This window comes from Rhinolophus ferrumequinum, chromosome 18 (genome assembly GCF_004115265.2).
Source record: "Rhinolophus ferrumequinum isolate MPI-CBG mRhiFer1 chromosome 18, mRhiFer1_v1.p, whole genome shotgun sequence".
NCBI classification, from domain to species: Eukaryota; Metazoa; Chordata; class Mammalia; order Chiroptera; family Rhinolophidae; genus Rhinolophus; species Rhinolophus ferrumequinum.
In genome coordinates, this window is record NC_046301.1 from 29,286,511 (window position 1) to 29,308,509 (window position 21,999).

General features: G+C 40.7%; 1 protein-coding gene across 1 annotated transcript in view; it reads left to right on the forward strand.

Annotated features, from left to right (window-relative positions):
* The window catches only part of ELP3 (elongator acetyltransferase complex subunit 3), a 78,339-nt gene extending 56,551 nt beyond the window's left edge, over positions 1 to 21,788 (forward strand). Inside the window, 2 exon segments of the mRNA XM_033134628.1 lie at positions 884 to 965; positions 20,514 to 21,788. Coding sequence (XP_032990519.1) covers positions 884 to 965; positions 20,514 to 20,590 — 159 coding nt within the window. The 3' untranslated portion in view covers positions 20,591 to 21,788.
* Positions 21,789 to 21,999: the final 211 nt, after the last annotated feature.

The window sequence follows — 21,999 nt, forward strand, 5'->3', positions numbered from 1 at the left end:
AAAGAGAAAAGGAATGGGGGGAGGGACAAGGCAGGGGAAGAAATAGAGCAAGAAGGAAGAGGAAAGGGAAGTATAGAAACAGACAAACCAATATTTTAGTTGTTCTGAGATGTCTTTTCTCCAAATTACCCCTTTTGGGTGTGAGGTGGGAGGAGGAAGAGACAAATTCAGACTCAGTCAAATGGAATATAATATTAGATTGAACCATATGAAATTGCTATTTTTGAAAGTCAGAAATGATCTAACACCAGCAATTTCAAATTATTCAACTACTATGGAATCAAAGGAGATGATAATACAAAAGCACTTGTGAAATATTAAAGTACTTCATAAATGTAAACTGTATGATATATAGTGGAACACTATTCTAAGCCTCCTCCAAACAGTCTAGATAAATAAATAGCTCACTTTTTAAAATTTCAGGAAAGGGGTTAAAGCCACTAATGGTGGATATAGTGTAGACCCCAAAATTAGTGAATTAAGAATATTGCCAGGTTTCAGAGCTTTTTAGAGATTGGAGGGGTGCCTAATCCATACAAGATTGGATGCCTCGGACTTCATCAGCTAGAGATCGCCTAGGACTTGTTTAAAAAGAGACAAAAGCTGAGGCAGTTATCCCCTTGTTGTGAGTAGATTATGTCATCCACAAAATACCTTTTGGCTTTTGTTTTAATGTTATTCTTTTTTTTTATTTTACTAGTCTGCTATAGTGCACTTTTGGTATAATTGAATGGTGTCTCTTTCCTTACTCCCATAAATGGTTTTTTGTCAGTTATTTTAACAGATTTTAACAACTACTAAATATTAGCCTTCTTATTTTACAGATCTTCTTAAAGACTCCTTTTCTTCTTAATTCTCTAACCCTCTCCATTGCTCCTTACAGGGATTCGGCATGCTGCTGATGGAGGAAGCAGAAAGAATAGCTAGAGAAGAACATGGATCCGGGAAAATAGCTGTTATATCAGGTAACAGGGAGGGCAAAGTTCACGATTCATTCACATTTTTAACTTGGTACCACAATTAAAACTTCCTCCTGCTTCTCTTACCCCTATTTATGTTCAAAATTGGACAGAGCTGAGCAGTGAAAGACTTTGTGCTCAAACACAAAGAAAACTCCTACCATAAGCAGTTCGGTGGAATAGAGCTTTTAGAAGCACTCCATCTCTGAGTGGTAAAACCAATAGTCTGTGTCATGTCTTCCTCGCTGTCTGTCAAACTAGTCATTGCTGTCAACTCCTCTCTCATGCTCTGTGCCCAGTTACTCAGTGTCTGGGGAAATGTAGTTTGATGATACACATCTAAGAAAAATGTAAACCAGTGAACATCGTTGTTCAGAAAATTAAAATAGAATTTCAGGTGCCTGTACAAGGGGTTTAAAGGCAGAGTTTCTTGCTCCTTAAATATTATTCTCAGTGTCTTTGCTCTTGGGAACAGCATCCCCTGTTTGGACGCTCCCCCATACTTTATCTAGGACGTCAGATAATTAGGGAAATAGGCATGAAAAGGACATTCTAGTATGAATGAATCAAGAAATAATGTATACACCCTTTTAGTTCTACTCTTAGTATCATATCCTTACAAAATTGCTATTCCCAATAAGAAGCTAACATGGTGAAAGCTATGATAAAAATTTAGGTTACTTTTTTCTCCAGTATTTGTTTTCTCATTAGACTACTGCATTCTTAAAGACATGCTATTTTCTTCTAAGAAAATAATCTTTTCTGAAAATGAAGGTTAAAATGAGATCTTAAAAAAAATCGTTTTTGCCAATCAATAAATCAATATCCTTGCCCAAGTTTTAATGATTATAATTATGAAAATGGTAATTACCAAGGCTCACTTCATCATTTAGTCTGCCTATGCTTTTTGGCGTTATCCAGACTGATGAATAAAGCAGTTCTTAACGTGGCTAGCTTATAATTTTTTTCTCTGTTATCTTTAATCCCAGTAAAGAAGAGGGAACTAAATGAGGTTTACCTGATTGGTACTGATACTTGTAATAAGAAATGTTTACCTCTCAGTTGTTTAACCTGTGGTTGACCAGAAGTCAGCCTCAGCCTTGCCTGGTTCCAGGAAAGGGCCAGTACTGATTCAGAACTCATTCTCTACATGAATCTGGGGAGGGTTGAGATCTCCTGGAATTTCAGTGCCTCTTTTGCCAAAGCACTAGCAGCGTTTTCAGTACAGTCCTTCTCAAGCTTTGATGTGCTTGTGAATCACCTGGAGATCTTGTTAAAATGCAGATTCTGACTCATTAGGCATGGGGTGGAGGTTGAGAGCCTGCATTTCTAACCAGCTCCCAGGGATCCCTACGCGGATTATCTTCAGACCTCACTCTGAATAGCAGGGTTTTAGTGTTCTCTTCCAAATATAGTGTTCTCTTCCATTAAGGTAAGGATACGCTCTGGGACCCTGGCAGTGCCTGCACTCTTAAACTTGGATAAGCAATCACACGATTTTCTGGTATCCTGGGAACCTCATCAGTCTTAAAACTGAGAGCATTGGTTTTCTCTCACTTCTCCACATCCATTTCATTTGCCTTCATTATACGTCTTTCTTTTTAGAAATACTATATGCAGAGAGGGCCCCTGACTTGCCTGACATCGCAATCAGTTGCCCATATGAGGCTCAGTTACTGCTTTTTATGAGCAGGGTGTCTTTCTAAGTAGAAATCAGCATCTCTACTCTTTCTAGCTTTTTATCGTAATCCAAATGGTAGCTCAATTTCAGATCTCTGCTTATAGAATTTTCAAAATAACAAGAAGAGACTTGTTAAAAATAACAGGGAAGAGTCTCCTTATCAGCTCCTACAATAAGACTACTAGATTTCTGTAAGAAGGTTGCTTTTGGTCAGTGGATTCTGTAGGAACATCCCTGGAAGACCTTAGAATTACAGTGAGTTTTGTGGGAAGAAGGAAGCGTTACTTCCTGTCACTCTGGTCTGTAAGCCCCACATGCTTTCTACTGGGGAATCTACATGGGACCTTGACTCTTTGTTTGACTCAACATCTGGTCGCTCTTCAAATGAAAAAGCTAGAACTTTTGTTCTATATATTATGTATTTATTTCTCTAATTTAGTAATGCGTTACTGTTCTATTAGGTTGGTGCAAAAGTAATTGCGTTTTTTGCAATTATTTTTAACCTTTTAAACCACAATTACTTTCTCACCAACCTAATATTTAAGTTTCTGAATCAGACACCTGAGATGTCCATTATTCAGAATTTCAAGGAAGGCAGTTTAAAGTGTTTGTTTTTATAACATGTTTTTCATGTTGTTTTTGTCCTTCCATATTTGTTCATTTTGACTTTGGTCTTTCTGATTTGAGCGTAATGGTGCGCGCACGTGTGTGTATGATTTTGCAAAAAGCCAAACAGTTATTCTCCGTAAGTTGCTCCTTAGAATGAAAATATCTTTGTGATAGTACCGGTGTTGGTGTGCTGCATTTCTTCACGGTACTTCATCAGATGTGGTAAATAAGAAGACACACTTGGGGGTGGCGTATGTTCAGATTCCATTTCTGTGTTGACGGTAGCTCTTCTTGTGATCTCGGATAATTTTACTTGATCTTCGTGAGCCTTTATTTCCTTACTAAAAATAAATGGTTTATGTTATTTTTTTACAGTTATTACAGTCTAGAATTCTGCCACTTCGAATCTTAAATTTCTTTTAGTTCTCAACATGATCAGTTGTTTTACTGATTACATTTTAAATAGATTCTTTTCTGAAACCATATTAGAAGACCCTTTAATTTCATCAGTAGTTGGTCTCAGTAGATTGTGTACTTGATGATAAAAACAATGATAAAGCTTACCATAGGTCTTAAACCTAGTAATGATTTGTGGACGCTTATTAACTTCAGTTGTAGCTGGTTGTACTTTGTGACCCTAACTGTCCTACGTTTTTTTCTAACCTTTTCCTCAATTTGGAAATCAATTCTTGTTCTGGTCTGTAGGCTTTTGTAAAACTCATACACAGTGGTAGCATAAATATTCTATCCTGGCATAACTAGTAGCTTAAGTAAGGGAGAGACAGGTCGTTTATCATTCTGGTTACTGTACTATAAGAATGCATTTATGTAGAACTTTTTTTACAGAATTACATTCTGATTCATTATGACTTCCTTTCATTTTGCAGCAGATTTTCTCTGTTACTTAGATTTATAATCTTTGTTTCTGCCTCTAGTCAATATTATTAACTACACAGTAGATTTGATTTGAATCATTAGTCAGAAAAACTCTGTGCATTCTGTTTTTCCCTATTAAAAAAATAGTTTTTATCTGTTACCTTAATATATTTTTTTAGTAGAAGATATATACGAATACTATGTATTTTATAGCTGATTTATCTTTTTAAAAGATTACATGAGAAAATTGAAAACTTTTTTATCAGACTTGAATGAAGCATTTGAAGTGTTTTAAGTTTATTCATTCTATTTTTTTTACCTACATCTAATTCTTAGTAAGTAAACTGAGTGTTTCAAAGTTAACCATCAACTCTAAATGTGAAAATTAAAGCAAAAGTGAAATGGTTAGCTCCATCATCATCACAGCCTCTAAGTGTGTGAAGCATCTCCTGTGTGCAAGGGACCCAGGGTTGACAGGGCAGATGGAGGAAGTACGAGGTGCTGCCCTGCCTTGGGGGTGTTCCTCCTGGGCTGGACAGCCAGCTGAGCCCTCCTCCTGCAGATGGTCCTTAACTGCAGAGGAAGGTAAGTGTTTCTCCCAGCTTCGACTACTTCTCAACTCAGGAGTAATTGCTGCAGAGTAAGAAAATAATCTTTTCCTTCATGTCACAATGGGTAAGTCGGTAGTATTTAGAACAACCAGTTATAAATAATGTGTAGGCAGGAAATAACTGTTAATTGCTGCTAAATGTCTAAGCAATTAATTAGTCCCTGTTAAGTCCAAGTGCTTGAGTATCTCTCATCAGCTTACCCATGTTGCATCTGTCAACACACATCTGTTTAATATTAACAAATTGTATCTACTTAAAAGCCATGGTGTTTAACGGCTTGGATGATCAGCATTCCTTCCTTTAAAAATGTTAGGATGAAGCGGTTCTTTCTCTTCCCTCTCTTATGGTATAAAGTGCAAAAAATTATACTGTAGAACCTAACAACACTTGAAATGCCATCATTAATAATCACCATGGAAACTGAAGATCTCTGATGTCACACTGCTAGTACCATTTCCAAAAAGGCAAATATACGCATAACTGTCGATAGGCACTATTTAAAAAGCCACTCAGTACCCCCAGCAGAATCATTTTTTTTTCCTTCTGGCAGCTTTGGCTAGGTATCAGGTCCAATCATGTTACTGTTTCTGTTTGCAAAGCTAATTGCTATGCATCGAGACGAACAGCTATTCCCCAAGCTCCCCTCCTACCTTCGTCATAAGCAGTATTCTATTTGTGTTCTTTCAAGTAGAAAATTAATATGGCCATTGGCCAAGAATTGTACAAGGTTGATATCACACAATGATGGTGAGAAACGAGGAAAATGTCTGAATGGTGGATGATAGAAATCACTGAAGTCGGAGACTGATAGCCGTTTTGTTTAAACCTATTAAAAAGGCAAAGGATTGGGGAGAGGAGAAGAGCTCAGATATAGGGTGAGTAAACGAGTCACTGTGGAGATGAGATCATTCCACATCACGAGGCTCAGAGTTGTAGGACTCTAAAGCCACATCATCAATCCCTAGTGAAAAAAATCAATGTGCCTGTGCCATATATAATCCCGTGTGGCTTCTCAGGCCTGAAATGGATGGTCTTGTACCCCAGAACCACTGGTTAATGAAATGATGTGTGGGCGGAAAGTAACAGTTGTTTCGTGTCATTAAACTACAAGTGGCTGAGATTTACTTACTGGACCCCTGAAACGTCGCCTGTATTCCGGGCTGCAACACATCTCCCTCCATTTGAGGTGAATGCAGTTTTATTCTTTGCATTATAATCTAGTTGGAAAGTAGGGTACATTTGTAACTAGATCTGTCTGGTAATGGACTCATAATCCTTACCAAAATGCCAAGAAAAGCTTTTCCTCCTTTTGGCTTATGTATTTGTTAATAGACTCGGGAAGCCTGCCAAATGCAAACCAGTTTGTGCCGCATGTGCGTGTGTTAATGTAAGACTTCTCAGAAAGGAAGGGAAAAGATTGTTCTTTCAGAGTTTCCATTTCATCCCTTCACATAATTTATCTTTTAATAAATTATTCCCTAATTAAATACATGTTGTTAGGGTTCTGTATATTCCTCTGTTTCTTCATTTGGTATTCTAATAATTTTTTGGTGCATGTTCCAATAGAATTTGTTGTGTTGGTTAATATCTTTCTTTTTGAAGACAGTAGATACAACATAAAATACTGCTTTTATAAGAACTTTAGTAATTTCAGCATCATTAATCAGACTAGCAGTGATGACATAGAAAACTGTTTTGCTAAATAACAAATTAGCTAAATGTTTGCTAATTGGTGTCTGTGTGGCAGCTGGACTCTGAAGGCATCGTTGCATAGCTTTTCTCAGGATTCGCTATCCCCTGGCTTGATATTTATTCATTTGTACATGACTCTGGTTTGCAGTACGTTGCATATTACAATAAGTGCATTTGACCCATCCCTCCCATGACTATATCAATTAATGCGTGTTTTTCAGATATTTCTGAGTTAGATGAGTAGTGAGTATCCATATTTGGATGCTGTGGGCAACTGAATTTTTGGTGACGTTTCCTAGGCAGAAGCTAGTGGTGCCAGCAGGCAGTGGCTTGTTGGCCTCTGAGGAACGCTGTTGACAAGTGCCGTTGCTCCTCCCTGGTCCGTGCGGTCGAATCTTCTCGGGCCTCTGAAATGTGCACGTTCAAGTCTCGGAGGATGGTCTTGCTGATGTTGACACAGTAACATTTGTAGACATTTTTTCCCCATTCTTGTTCCTCTTAGTTTAGGGCTAGTGTACACTTCTGCTTGGGAAAAGGAAGCGATTATATTATGAGGTTCCCAAGGTACTGGTTTTATATAGCCTTTCAGTTTGGGCATTTTTAATTCCAACAGGACATAACAGGGAACTTCTCATTCTTTGGTCAGCCTGGCTGACACTGTTGTCTCTGACCAATAGCTCACATTTCTAAGACATTATTAATTGGCAGATTTAGGGTTTTATATTGTGGCCTTGGGAAAACGTTTTCTTATGCTCCCTATTGTCTATCTAAGCATCTGGTTATCCAGTTCATCCACCATTTGTGAATGAACCACTGATGTATGGTCTACCAGTCAACAAGCCCCAGATCGATACCCAGTGGGGTCTGTACCTCTTACTGCAAGTCCTACCGATTAATGGTTGTTTTGGTTATTTATTGTTGAGGAACACACCACCCCAAAATTTAGTGGCATAAGAGAACCATTTTATTTGCTCAGTGATTCTGTGGTTTAGAAATTCATCAGGGCATAGAGAGGCTGGCTCATCTCTGTTCCACAATGGCTGGGGCCTCAGCTGGAGTGACTTAAACGGCTGGCAGCTGGCTGGGTGTCTGGTCCGGAGTCGTAATTCTGGCTGGTAGCGGGTGCTCAGCTGAGATGGTCACCATGAGCACCTTGGTTCTTTGTATGACTTGCGCTGGGTTCCAAGAGGAAGGAAGGATTGGGTCCCAGAACACCTTATATTTATTACCCGTTGCCGTGTAATAAATTACCACAAAGCTTAGTGTCTGAAAACAACAAGCAGTTATCTCAGTATCTGTAGGTCAGTAATCTCGAAGTGACATACCTGGGTGCCTCTGGCTCAAAGTATCTCATGAAGCTGCAGTTCAAGTGTCAGCTGGGGCTGTACTTATTTCAAGATTCAACTGAGGTTGAAGAATCCACTTCTAAATTCACTGCGGTTTTTGACAGGCTTCAGTTCCTCACAGGTCATTGGTCTCAGGGTCAGAGTTCCTCACCATGCCACGTGAGCCGCTCAGCACGTGGCAGCTTGCTTCCATCAGCAGTGTGATCATAGGGACAGCCTTGAGATGGAAGCCATAGTCATCATAACCTAGTCTCAGAAGAAAGTCAACGAGTCCAGCCCACCCTCAAGGGGAAGGGATTAGACAGACTGTTAATAGCAGTAGACAGTGAACTTGAGGGGTCATCTTAGAGACTGCCTACCACAATGTGACTTCTGCCTCATTCTGTTGGTTACAGAAGTCATTAGGCCAGCCGAGATTTAAAGGGAGAGGAAATCATTTCCACTTCTCAAAGAGAGGGGTCTGGTGGTGACCACGTTTGGATGCTGAGTGATAGAATACATTTTCATTAACTTGCGATTAAGAGGCACCCACTCCCTTTCTGTAGGAAACTTCATTTAGCCCTCTCTCGAGATGGTCTGTCTTTGGACATAGCTGGTTTCAAGGATTCTTGTCCCAGTCCAACTATCAGGTTTTCATACGCCAGTCACGGCAGCACAATTACACCGAACACTGTGCTAAGCAGAGTTTGGCAGGCCCCACAGTAGCACCTGCGTCTGCTCCTTTGTCTGCTGCTTCTCTTCCATGAGGACACTTCTCTCTGTCCCCTTAGGAGCCTATCTAAATGCCTGATGCTTTAGGTCTATGATATTGGCCATTTATATCTTCCTTCTGAGTTAGGGAGTATAGAAGACCATCTTTGGGCTGAGGATACGTGGTTTTCCTCTGGTGATATCCTACTGTAAATCCAAATCCCTTCTCCCCACAAACACCTGAAAATAGTTAATGCATCTTAAAGTCATTTTTTTTTTCCATTTAGGGAGGTAGTAAATTGTATATCACCTAAAATTTGTCATTATAACCATTTTAAGTATACAGTTCATTTGTATTTACATTCACAATGTTGTGCAATCATCACCGCTATTTTCAAAACATCTTCTTCACCCCAAACAGAAACTCTGTACTTATTAAACAATAATTCTCAGTTCTTTCATCTCCTCAACCCCTGGTAACTTCTAATCTACTTTCTGTCTCTATGGAAAGGAATCATATAATTTGTGTTCTTTTGTGTCTGGCTTATTGCACTTAATATAATGTCTTCAAGGTTCATCCATACTAGAATGTATATCAGATTTTGCTTCCTATTTAAGGTGAATAAGCCAGTGTGTGTGTGGATTTGCACACACATATTTGGGTGGTTTTCATCTTTTAGCTATGTGAATAATGTTGCTGTGACATTGGTGTGCAAATATCTGTTCAAGTTCCTGCTCTCAGTTCCTTTGTGTGTATACCCAGAAATAGAGTTGCTGGATCAAATGGCAATTCTGTGTAACTTTCTGAGGAATCATCAAACTGTTTCCTGCAGCGGCTGCGTCCTTTTACACTCCCACCGACAGTGCACAAGGTCTCCACATCCTCACCAACGCCTGTTATTTCTTGTCTTCATGATGATGGCCATTCTTACAGGAGTGAGGTAGTATCTCACTGTGATTTTGATTTGCATTTCCCTGATGATTAGTGATGTTGAGTACCTTTTTCATGTACCTGATGGCCATTGGGATGTCTTCTTTTGAAAAATGTCTTTTTGGTTCTTCTGCCCATTTTTTAATCTGATTATTTGTTTTTGTTATTGAGTTGTATGAGTTCTTATATATTTTGGATATTAAGCCTTAGTCAGTATATCGTTTGTAAATATTTTCCCCCGTCTTGCAGGTTACCTTTTCATCTTGTTGATTATTTCTTTGGAGCTTTTTAGTTTGATGTGATTCCGCTTGTTGGTTTTTGCTTTTGTTGTCTTTGCTCCCTTTGTTCTTTGTCCATGGTTTCCTTTAGCTCCTACGCATATTTAATACAGTTCACTTTGCCTATAAGACCAGTGTCTAGGCATCCTCAGGCATAGTTTCTGTCAAATTCTTTTTTTCCTGTGAATGGGTCTTGTTTTCCTGTTTTCTGTATACTTTGCAATTTTTTTTTTTTTTTTTTGAGAACTTCACGTTTGAGTATTTTAAAGGTCAGAGCCTCCCCCTTCTCAGGATTGCTTGTGAGGGCTGTAGTTATCCGTTCAGAGAGTGACTTTGCCAAACTCTTTTTGCAGAGGCATATTCTTTGTTGCACGTGGCCACTAAAATTTCTGTTATCTCAGCAATCAACCTGTGACCTGACAGGGATATCCTTAAATGTCTGGATCTTTCAAAAAGGGAAGGGGTGATGTCTCTTCAAATCTTACAATAGACGCTCTGGGCAAACCAGCACGGGGTGCAGGGTGGGGGGGCATTGACAAACTAAAGGCAGGCGCCTGCCCTAGTCCATCCAGGAGCCGCAAAACCAAACAATGCGCAGCCCCCTTGCTTGGAGGACAAGGGCTCACTGCCCACCCTAGCTCCAGCCAGCCACTCTAGGGATAGACTGTAGGTGGCTCACATCACTTGCTCTCTTACCAAAGTTCAGCAGCCTCTCCCTTCATCAAGCACTCCCCTGGTTGCTGTGTCTCCTCAGGTTCTAGTGTCCCGATATCGTTGGTTCTGATTGTTCTCTCCAGCTTAATGGTGGTTTCCATGAAGGGACTAATCTCTGGAGTTCCCTACGCCACCATTTTCCCTCTTAAAGTCTATTTATTAAAAGACTATAAATAGAAGGGCTCCCTCTTCCTTCCCAGTTATAGATGGCACAGTCTTTAACTCCTGTGGAGACACACTGACGATTTGTGCCATGAGCAAAGTAGTGAGAGTCGTCTGTGACATAGCAAACCTTCCACACTGGTGGGAACAGTCACTCTGCATTGAATTAGGTGATGTCAGACTCTCTGTGGGAAAACGCTTCTAAGAGCCATCGGATAATCCCGCAGCATCACCCTACTGTGAGTGACCTCAGTGGCTTCTGTTTAGAGTTTCTATACTTGCTTTATAAGTTATCTCCTTTTATTCTTTGTTCGTTTTTACTTTGTTATTATCTTGGTACGGCCATTTCAAAATGAATAGAGGAAGCTTTAGGCTGTTGGGTAGCAGGTATGACCTTATGTCTTCTGAGATAGTCTCTGTTTCTTCCAAGATGATGGAGAATAATGTACTAATGTGCTGTAATAATGATTTACAATAACCAACTAGTTTGAAGAGCTAAGATTCTATGTTGGTAACCTTGTAAGATTTTTATTTTAACAGAACAGGAAAAAATTCTTTCTTTGAAAGATTTGGAGTCATTGAGTTAATTGGTTCATTTTCAAAATTTCAGTCAAAACACCTTTCCCCAACTCGCATATCAGTGTGCATTGTGAAGAGTGAAATATTGCCATCCTACTAAGACATCAATGAGATATAAGTCTCATTTGAGTAACAAATAAATGAAACTAATGAATACACTTGCCTTGAATTAATGCTTCTAGGCATACATCAAGCACTCAATAAATAGTTGATTAATGGAATCCAAACGTAATTAAAACACTGTTTTTACTTCACCGATTTTTTTTATTATTATTATTAAATGATCATGAATCATCATAATCTTTTGCATCTACTCGGAAAAATCAGATTTAAGTTTCAAAGGGTAGAATTAGCATATTTTCTCTTTTCATGTTTGGCTTTAGTGATGTGATGTGGACTCAATTTTAATTCAGTCCAACACATAACTAGCGATGCAGGACAGCCTCGTGTCCTACTCGTGTCCTAACAAAGGTTGTGTCAAAGAACAGGAGTTTACCTCCAGATTTCTAATGCATTTTCTTGCTTCAGACATAAAAATGTCTAAATTATTAGGCCAGAATTTTTCTTTCCTTAAAGAATTCTAGGAAGGAGGTAAAACATCTATATCCAGGCTGCTGGCACGTACTCAATAAACACTTGATCAATTAAACTTTCTTCATTATTTCTTCCTGTATTAAATCACATTAGTAATTTTATACATTTTTTTGTCCAGTTGGAATCACTAAACCCAGTTTTTTTGGTTTGAGTTTCCATGAAGAACTATTTCCCCATTTACACGAGCATTCACATAGATGAAATTACTTACATCTTCTTTTTCGTTTTTAAAGTTGACAGTCAACTGGAACAAATAGAAAAGTTCATTAAATGTTAAACAAGATCAAGAGTACAACCAGCACCCAAGAAGAGCCCCTGTTGACCCTTCCCAATCACGGTCCCACCCAGGAGCCTGACTTTTTTGATATTTTCGTTCTTGTTTTTCTTTATATACCACTACCTAATTATGAATCTGTTAACTATATAATTTTGTTGTTTTTAATTTTAGACAGATGGGATCATTTTAGTGTTTTTCTGTTGTTCTGGCTACTTTTGTGCAACATTGTGAGCTTGAGTCACATTGTGTGTAGTTACGCTCATTTGTTTTCATTGCCATGTAGGATTCTGTTATGCAGATACTGCACAATTGATCTGTTTTACTCTTGCCGGATAGTTGGGTAGTTTCCAGTTTGGGCTTATGAATATTCCTGTATATGTATCTTGGGACCCATAAACACACATTTTTGTGGAATATATACCTAGGAGTGGCATTGCCGGATTGTAGGGAGTACGAATGTTCAACTATAAGAGTCTGCAAAGTAGTTTTCTAAAGTACTATCAGTTTTCATTCCCATCCCACCAGGAATGTATTATGAGTTTCAGTTGTTCAGTACGATGAGTACATAGTGGTGTTTCTTTGTAGTTTTAGTTTACATTCCCTGATGACTAATGAAGTTGACTCGCTTTTCATGTTTATCAGCCATTTAGATATCCTCTTGTTTGAAATTTCTGTGATACATTTTCAAAAATCCATAAGACGTTTAAGGCCAGAGCGGGGGAAGCGGGGTCAGGTATTACCCACAGCACAAGCACCGCACCTCATGAGAAATACTGTGAGCCATGGGATCACGCAAGTGGGTCTGAGTTCCAGTTCTTCCTGGCTGTGTGATCTTGAGGTCTGACCCGTTCTGAAACTCATGTTCCTCACATGATAATTCCAGTCGTGTTAGGTTTTAAATTAAGTTCACGCATGTTGAGCATCTAGCAACATGTATTTAAGACTACCGTGTTTCCCCAAAAATAAGACCTAGCTGGACAATCAACTCTAATGCGTCTTTTGGAGCAAAAATTAATATAAGACCTGGTTTTATATTATATTTTGTTAGATAAGACTCGGTCTTATTTTACTATATTTTACTATATTAATTTTTGCACCAAAAGACTCATTAGAGCTGATTGTCCGGCTAGGTCTTATTTTCGGGGAGACACGGTAAGAAGTGTCTTCCTCCTCTATAGCTGTATATAGTATAAACATCTGTAAAGTCGTCATTGCTTTTGTTGGTTTTGAGATAGATTCACAAACTAGGTTGAGTGTAGGCTCTCTTCCTGTTCCTGACTGACTTCTCTTTTGAAGGGAAAATGCATTTATTTTCAGTGCCCTAAGCCTCTGCTCTGCTGTTGGATTTATACCCTTAGTAGAAAGGGATGCAGTGACATGGGGAAGCGGTGTTGTTTGCAGCCAATTCAGGTACCACGTTTAGTTTAGTCCTTTTGCCTGTTTCCTCCCCGTGTTTTCTCATCAGAGTAGACTTTAAGTAAACAGTTAGGTTTGTTCTATTTTCATCTTTGATTAATCTCCTTAAGGTTTTGTGATTTCCCACACACACACTTGTATTAAAGAGCATTGAGCAACACATCATTAACCTGCTCCTGTGACTGAGGCAGTTTGCAGGTACATTTTATGTAATTGACTTTCTTCCTCAATATTTAGAATAAGCAAAACTGTCTTAAGCTAAATGGTATGCATCTTTCGAAGAGAAGGAGAGGGGATCAGAAAGCAGAGGCAGTGTGTGTTTTCACAGCTAGAGGCCGGGAGGCGTTTGGTACAGAAAAAGGATTAGAGAAATGCCGGAGCCCCCAGGCTCCCCAGGTTGCAGGTTCACTGAGAGGCCAGCAGCTCTTGGCAGGCAGCCTTCGGAAGTAGGAAGGGGGCTTTTCCACCAAATGCTGACCAGGCCTCCACTCTTCTCACATCCCGAGTACACAGTGACTGCTAATCTAACACTCTGCCCTGGGACTGCAATCTAAGGTACCTGCAGCCGAAATGTCACCTATCGTTTTCATAATTTTTAATATCTGAAATTTATGCATACACAGAAAAGTTTTTCTTCTAAAAGAGATGTACCTCCTGGGGCAGAGGTGGAAGCTAGAAAGGTAAATTACAGGCTGGACACTAAAGCTAAATATCAGAATATCACTCTGAGCACGTTTCAAAGTATTCTTTTTTGTCACCTTATCTCATCATCACAGCTGGTAAAAGGGTGAAGATAAAAATATTGATCCTGTCTCCGAGGGTAAGAAAAAGGCCCCCGTGATACAGGTAAACCCAGGTTGTGGGTTAGGTAATTTGGAGGATGAAACGGAGCAAGCGTCTGGACTACCCCTCTCGTCCCAGCCTCAGTGCGCTGCGAACGCCCGTTCACTCAGACAGGAAGTAGGGCAGTCTGAGTACTGCTGCATCTGGGTTTCACTGCTCCTCACTCCCCAGCCCAGGGATTGGCGGGACCATACGCAGGTGATGGGGTGGAGAACTCAGGTTACTTGTACAGCCCGCTGCGTCTGTCCTCCAGGGCAGGCGCAGCGTGACGCTGAGGGCCTGGGAGACAGCCTGCCCGCAACCGTGCAGGAGGTTGGCTGACGTCAGCCGTGAAATGTAATTGCTTTTTCTTGGCTGCCTAACAAAAGGAAAGTTACTCTGATGAGGACTGTCTAGGAGCCCTGCTAACGTGGAGAGGAGATGGAAGCAGGTGTGGCCTTCACCCAGCCCAGGTGACGGTGTGTTTACTTCTCAGCTGGCTGAGAATACTTTTGCCAGCCTATTGTGTAGATGGTAGAAATGGGGGGGAAATCTTTCAAGAAACAAGAGGCACAAAGAAATTCAAACAGGGTAATTTTTTTTGGGGGGGGGGTAAAAAGGTTGGAATATGGACTGACTAGAGGTCCAACTTCTTTCACCCAAATATTTAAAGTTTCCCAGAGGGTCCAGAAGTAGACTTTCCATGTCAGTGCTACTGCATGTTATTGAGAAACAAGGCTACGAGCTCAAAAATACACCTTTCCTTCAAAAGCCTGAGTGCCTCTCAAGTTGGTAATCGTTTCTGGGCCCGCCCCTTTGTAAAGACAGGTGTAGAGGGCAATGCTCGGTGCGAATCATCCCTGAGGAGTGCTTGGTGGTACCCCAGTAAAGCTGTTCTTTTATCCGGTAAGCTGAGGAAATCAGGGCACACTCTGTCTTTGAACTTTGTGGTTATCCAAAGGCTGTCTAGTCCTGTGTTAGATGGAAGGAACTGCTTCCCTCTCACTGCTGCTGCTGCTGCTGCTTATGGTGGACAGTTGTAGGCTGTGGCAATGTTTTGTAATACAGTTGACCCTTAAATAATGCAGGGGTTAGGGGCGCTGGCCACCCCCCCACACACACACTCCAAAATCGATGTATATAACTGAGGTCGGCCTTCTGCATTTGCAGAGTCCCAGCTGCAGATCAGAAACACAGCTGACCCTTCAACAACATGGGTTTGAACTGAGCAGGTCCACATTTACAAGTGGAAATCTCATTGTTCAAGGGTCAACTATACAATTGCGATGAGACATTTATATAACCCATGAAGTGATTACCCCATAAGTCTAATACATGACACCCTACAGTTATTACAGTATTGTCTATATTGTCTATGCTGTACTTTACATTTCTGTGACTGTTTCATTACTGCCAATTTGCACTTCTTAATCCTGTCACCTTTTTTGCCTATCACCCCAGACCCCCCACCCCCCATGTGGCAAGCATTGATTTGTTCTCTGTAACTGAGTTTGTTTTGGTTTTTAGATTCCACATAGAAGTGAAATCATACGGTGTTTGTCTTTCTCTGTCTGACTTACTTCACTTAGCATAATATCCTCCAGGTCCATCCATGTTGTTACAAGTTACAAAACTTCATTCTTTGTATGGCCCAGTAATATTCCATTGGGTGTATGTACCACCGTTTATCCTTTGACCTATTGGTAGATACTTAGGTTGCCTCCATATCTTGGCTATTGTAAATAATGCTGCAGTGAACATAGGAGGTGTATCTGTGTTTTCGAATTAGTGTTTTGGATTTCTTGGGATAAATATGCAGAAGTGGAATTGCTGGGTCATATGGTAGTTCTACTTTCAATTTTTTGCGGCACCTCCATACTGTTTTCCATAGCGGCCGCACCAATCTGCAATCCCACCAGCAGTGCATGAGGGTTCCCTTTTCTCCACACCCGCGCCAGCACTTGTTTGTTGCTTTACTGTTGATGGCCATTCTGACGGGTATGAGGTGAGAGGCGGCAGCAAAGCCAGCGTGGTGGATTGGGGGGATCCCGGACTGGACATAGTAAGCTCAGTGGTGGCAGGAACTGAAGCTGAAGGGGTAAACCTGACTGGGCGTGAAAGATTTTGTATGTCCAGGCTGAGAATTTGAGCTTTGTCTTGAGACACACCGGTAGCAATTTTAAGTAGGAGATTAGCGTAGTCAGAATTACCACTCTGAATTCCGATTTTAAATGGTGACTTGATCTCATGTGTCTATCTATCACTTCCTGTCCTCAGCTTACATGTCCATTACAATATAAGTAAAAGAAAACTCAAAATGGCTTAAACTCAACGTGGAAGAACCTTGAAGATATGCCCAGTGAAATAAGCGAGTCACAAAAGGATAAATCCTGTTTGATTCCACTTCTTGGAGGTCACCAGAGTGACCTAGTCATAGACAATCAGTAGCCTGGCTGCTGACAGTGGGACGGGGGATTGGGAATTAGTGTTATGAGTATGGAATTTGTTTTACAAGATGACTTCTGGAGATGGATGGTGGTGAAAGTTGCACAATAATGTAAATGTACTTAATACCATTCGACTGTACACTTAAAAATGGTTCAAGTGGTAGATTTTATCTTACATATATTTTACCACAATACAAAAAATTACCAAAACAAAATGGCTTAAACCAAATGGAAAACATTATTTCATAACAACTTCGTAGGTAGAGTAGCTTCAGGGTTGTGTACATTTACTGTTTCAGCAGTATCAAAAGGGTTGCTTCCATCTGCCAGCTCATCTTGCAAGACAACAGCCCCAATTATAAGTTACTTTCCAAGACATCATCCAAGAAAAGAGACCATCTTTCCCCATGTCTCTTTTCAAGCACAAGACTGCTTCCCAGCATCTCCACTTGAATGTCTGACTGCCATTTCATCCACAGCTCAGCCAAAACCAAGTTCCTGATTTCTCTCTACATCCCTTCTTTTCACGGTGTTTCCAGTCGCAGTAAATGGCAAGTCCTTCTTTTTCCAGACCCTTCCTTTACTCAGGCCAAAAACCTTAAGAGTCATATTGGACGTCTCTCTTTATGTTACACTATCCATCCATCAACAACTTCTTTTGACTCTGCCTTAAAAATGTTTCTAGATCTCACCCACTTTTTACCACCATGACTGTGCTTTGAGCCACCACCATCTTACCTAGATTATCACAATAACATCTTTTCTGGTCTCCCTGTTTCTACCCTTGATCACTTATTCATTCATTAAGAAAACTATTCGAGTACTTAATATATGCCCGGCATTGCTCTGAGTACTAGCAATTCTGCAGTGAATAGAACAGATAAAAATCTGATGCTTTCATCTTGTTCTCACAACAGCAATCAGACTGATCTCTTTTAAATATAAGTCAGTCATGTCTCTCCTTTGATGAAAAGCCTCAGACTCACCTGCCCACGCTAATAGTCTCTACGTGTAACTGAACATGAGGAAAATTTGGATTTTAATTTTGAAGTGCCTGTCTCTCTACTGTATGCTGTCATGTCACAGAGCATAGTTCAGTTTGAATGTGGATTTTAAAGTGGGAGAAAAGGAGGTGGAAGAATAGTTTCTAGCAAGTAGGATTCTAGAAACAAAGCCCTGCACTGAATGACTTCAGAGGCATCTGCATGACACAGTGAGCCCTCTGACAGGGTTTCTTAACAGCCTGCCTCTCCTCCTCCTCCTTCTACCTTATTATATCGCTGAATTCTTTGCACAAATTGAGCTCAAAACACATTGAAACAACTATTAAAGGGATGTGCCCTCTCGTTTTTTTAATTGAGGTTTAACAAGGCATGCGACAAAGTACAACATTTTAAGTGTACCACTTGGTTCATTTTTGCATGTGTTATGTTCCCATGTAACTACTAATCCAGATCAAGATACTCCAGTGTGTGGACTCGCTTGTTCCCTCTTTCAGTCTATATCATCTTCCAAATGTAACCGGTATTCTAACTTGTCACCATAAAATTAGTTTTGCCGGCGTCTGAACTTTGTGTTGTTGGAATCTTTTGTATCTGGTTACTTTCATTCAAAATTAGGTGTGTGAGATTCATCAATGTTGTTGCAGATATCTATAGTTTCTTTTCTCATTGCTGTATAGTATTCCATTGCATGCAAGTACCACAATTTATCCATCCTACTATTGATAGATTCTTAGCTTATTTCCTATTTTGGACAGTATGAATAACATGTCATTTGTGGATGTAAGCATTCATTTCTCTTTTCACTCAGGAGTATAATTGCTGGGACATAGTGCAAATGATAAAGTGTATCCCTCTAAGAGTTTTGAGATGTCTTCCTGTATTCAGTGGCTCTGAGTTGCTGCCTAATGCATTATTTGTTCATGTTTTTGTCTTCCCCTTGCTCTACCCCAGACCACATGTTGAACCGAAGTAATGATTAGAACATAAAGACAAGGTGAAATTGTACAAAAATGAGTATCGGTAACCCTGGGATTAAAGGGGAAATTCTGCAGTGATCTGTATCACATGATACGGTTCTGTTACCTCCATCATCTCAGTTTGTTTCATTGAATACTTGAAAAATTTTGCAGGCAACAAAACATGATGGGAAATCCTATTCCTAAATAGCAAATGTTTGGGCTAAAGAATTAGATTAGACAGAGCTAACAGTTATTTGATGTCAGGCACAATACCGATCACTAGGAATATAAAGTGAGTAAGATAAATAGAGCTTACCCCACAGAAGGCTGCAGACAGTGATCACGTCCACCGATGGGAGAGCAGTGTGGGTCCCCGCACTGTGAAGAAAAACTGTTTTCAGTTACGTCACACACAGGACTCTGAGTACTACAACACGGCCGACGCAAGGTGTGTGAGTTTTCCACACATCAGGCAATTCTGCGGCACCAGCCGGGTGTCTCACAGTTTCACTCAATTCCTACGCTCTCTCCCTGGAGATGGCGTCCGGTCCCACAGGTCAAGGGCTCAGCCCCACCAGACTGCCCCCACTTCAGATGCCAACCGTGAGTCTAGGTTGTCACCTGTGCTTCTGACTGGGGGGCTATAAATTGGAGGTTCCCACAGCCCCCTCCTCAGATTCAGTTAATTTGCTAGTGAGGACAGCCTGGGCAAAGACATGAAAGCTAGAGAAAGAGCCACACACGCAGGGAACTTAGAAAAAAGTTCACAGAGGCTGAAGCATAGTGTTTAAGGGGAACGGAGCAGCAAGAGATGAAGCTGGAAATATAATCGGAGACCAGATCATGAAAAACTTTCCAATAATAACGAATGTTTCAGGGGAATTACCTTTTCCAGATTCTGGATCTATCATATTTCGTGGACTATCTCATTTAATACTCAACATCCTTAAAAGATAGTTACATTACTACCTATGTTAAAATGGAGGTTCAGAGAAATTAAGTAATTGGCTTAGGCCTGTAAAATGAAAGGTCCAGGTCTTCCCTAACTGATCAAAAGCTCATTCTCTGTATCCTGTTTCCTTCCCTCCCATAGATACCACCATGTAAGCCATGCTTTCGCCTCCTGTGGGCTCAGCCTCGTATATGTGATTGTGTGTTAATTTAGAGGCATCATGTAGTATAGTATTTCTTAAACTTAATAGATTCTTCTTAAAGAAAAAAAGATCGTGGATCTTTAGGATGGACTTAAATCAGCTAATGTTCTTTAAATGTGCATACATAAAACTGGTATAAAACTGGTTATAAACTCCTGGGACTCATATATCAAATATACCAATTAATACAAAACTGTAAAACTGATAAGTGCAAATTAAGTAGCAGTAATTTAATGTGACTGATGTTTAGCTGAAGTTGTCACTCAAAGAGGAGTTGATGTGACAGTGACACTGAAGAACAGGTGCTGTTCTCACTCAGCACACCTGTGCTGTGCTGCTCTGTGGAGACCCCGGTTTCCCGCCCCTCTTCTCCCTTTCAAGCTTCCGGGAAACCGGAATGCTGTCGGGCTTCCTTGGAGTGTAGACGTCTCACACATTAAACCCAGCTGGAGGAGGGCTGCATGGTGCCAACAGGATTGTAAATATACAGGCTCTGAAATAGTTTCTGTACTTCAATGCATCTTGAATTCAAAACAATAAGAATGGTCCAAACTTCCTAAAATGAGGTTTGATCTGGAAGGGAGTTTGGTCTGTGACCGAGCGTGGGAGAGGGAAGAGGGGTGGCTGTGAGGGGAGCATTTGCTGGCTTTTGAGGGTTACTACAGTTACGCTTAGTAGATTCTTGTCTTACTGGGCTGTTTTTGCTTCACAGGCGTTGGCACGAGGAATTATTACAGAAAGATTGGCTACAGATTGCAAGGCCCGTACATGGTAAAGACACTGAAGTAACAGTCATGCCAGCCCACCTCGATGCCCTATCCTCCCAGGGCAGGAAGTAGAGATTCCAGATGTTGAACACTCAGCAGAGAGGCTGAGTGAAGAAAATGGACCTACCCTGTTCCTCTGGCAAGAAGTTTTCCCCTCATCTTGCAGCTGCAGAGACTAGAAACTGTTTTCAGGGCGGGGCCAGGCAGCTGCTGAACAAGCAGGGAACCTCGTGCTCAGCTCCAAGCCGCCCTGTGTGTTCTCAAGAAGTGACTGCAGTTTTCAAGGCTCAAGTCAGGTACCTAATTTCTAAATTCTGCATGAGGCCTGCAAGCCACCTACTTGGACTCAAACACAGTGACAAAAGCAAATCAGTCAACTCCTTTGGACACCCTAATTCAGGAAATAAAAATAGGTATTGTCATTTGAGATGTAAACTGAGGAGGGGGTTATTTATACGCTGTAGGGACAGAAGGCCAGGTTGGAACGCAGGAAAATGGACAGAATTTGATCTCTGGACTTGAACTCCATAAGCATTCCAGCACAAACAAGAAAATGAGCTTGTTTTAATGGGAATCATTCTGGTTCCTGTACTGATGTTTGCATAACAGTGTGATGGGAGCAAGGGAAGTGAGGTTGTATGTTTGTGTTTCAGGCTTGAAACCAGCCTTTTTCATTTGTGCGCCTTACAAGCATCCTTAATTTCACATTTCTTACTGTCTGTACTTCCCACACCTGACAACTGCAAAACACAGTGGGCAGTACTTATGCCCAGAGATGCGTTTGGCTTCCCCTTTTGTCTGTCCTTAGCAGGCCGAGTCTGACAGGTTTGTGTCTGAGGTGCGGTGGCCCGAAGTCAAGATTTCCTCCCACAGAAGCTGTTCCCTGCATTCTAATTCTTTAAGATGGATTTTGGTTTGATTTAAATGGAGAAAGAGTTTCAATCATGTATGAAAGCAAAAAAACAAAACAATGTAAAACAGGCCCAGATCTAAAACTAGGAAAAAGATTAGCTTTTTCAAAGGTTCATCTTCTAGCACTGTCTCTTTGTAACTTGTAGTAGGTAAGCTACTGCGGAGACTTGGCCCAGAGAGGGTCCGTTCCCAAGGGCATGGCTTTCCCCTGCGCCCCTTGCTTCTGTGGCATTTTACAAAGGTTTATTAAATGGAATTGATTCCCCTAAAAGTTTCGAAAAATAAAATCTTCAACATACAAAGAAGACTGATGTAACGTTTTTTTCCTCTCCCTGTAAATGCAGTGACATTTGCCGTGAATGTACAGATTTGGTTTCCAATCTGTGACACTTCATTTGCTTCTGAGTGCCTTTGGCATTTCCTTAAACTGCCACAAGGCAAATGGCACTGGCTTTCTCGTGGGTCCGCTGGGGGATTACAAAGCCTTTCCATGAGTGGAGCTCAGGGAATTTTAGCTAC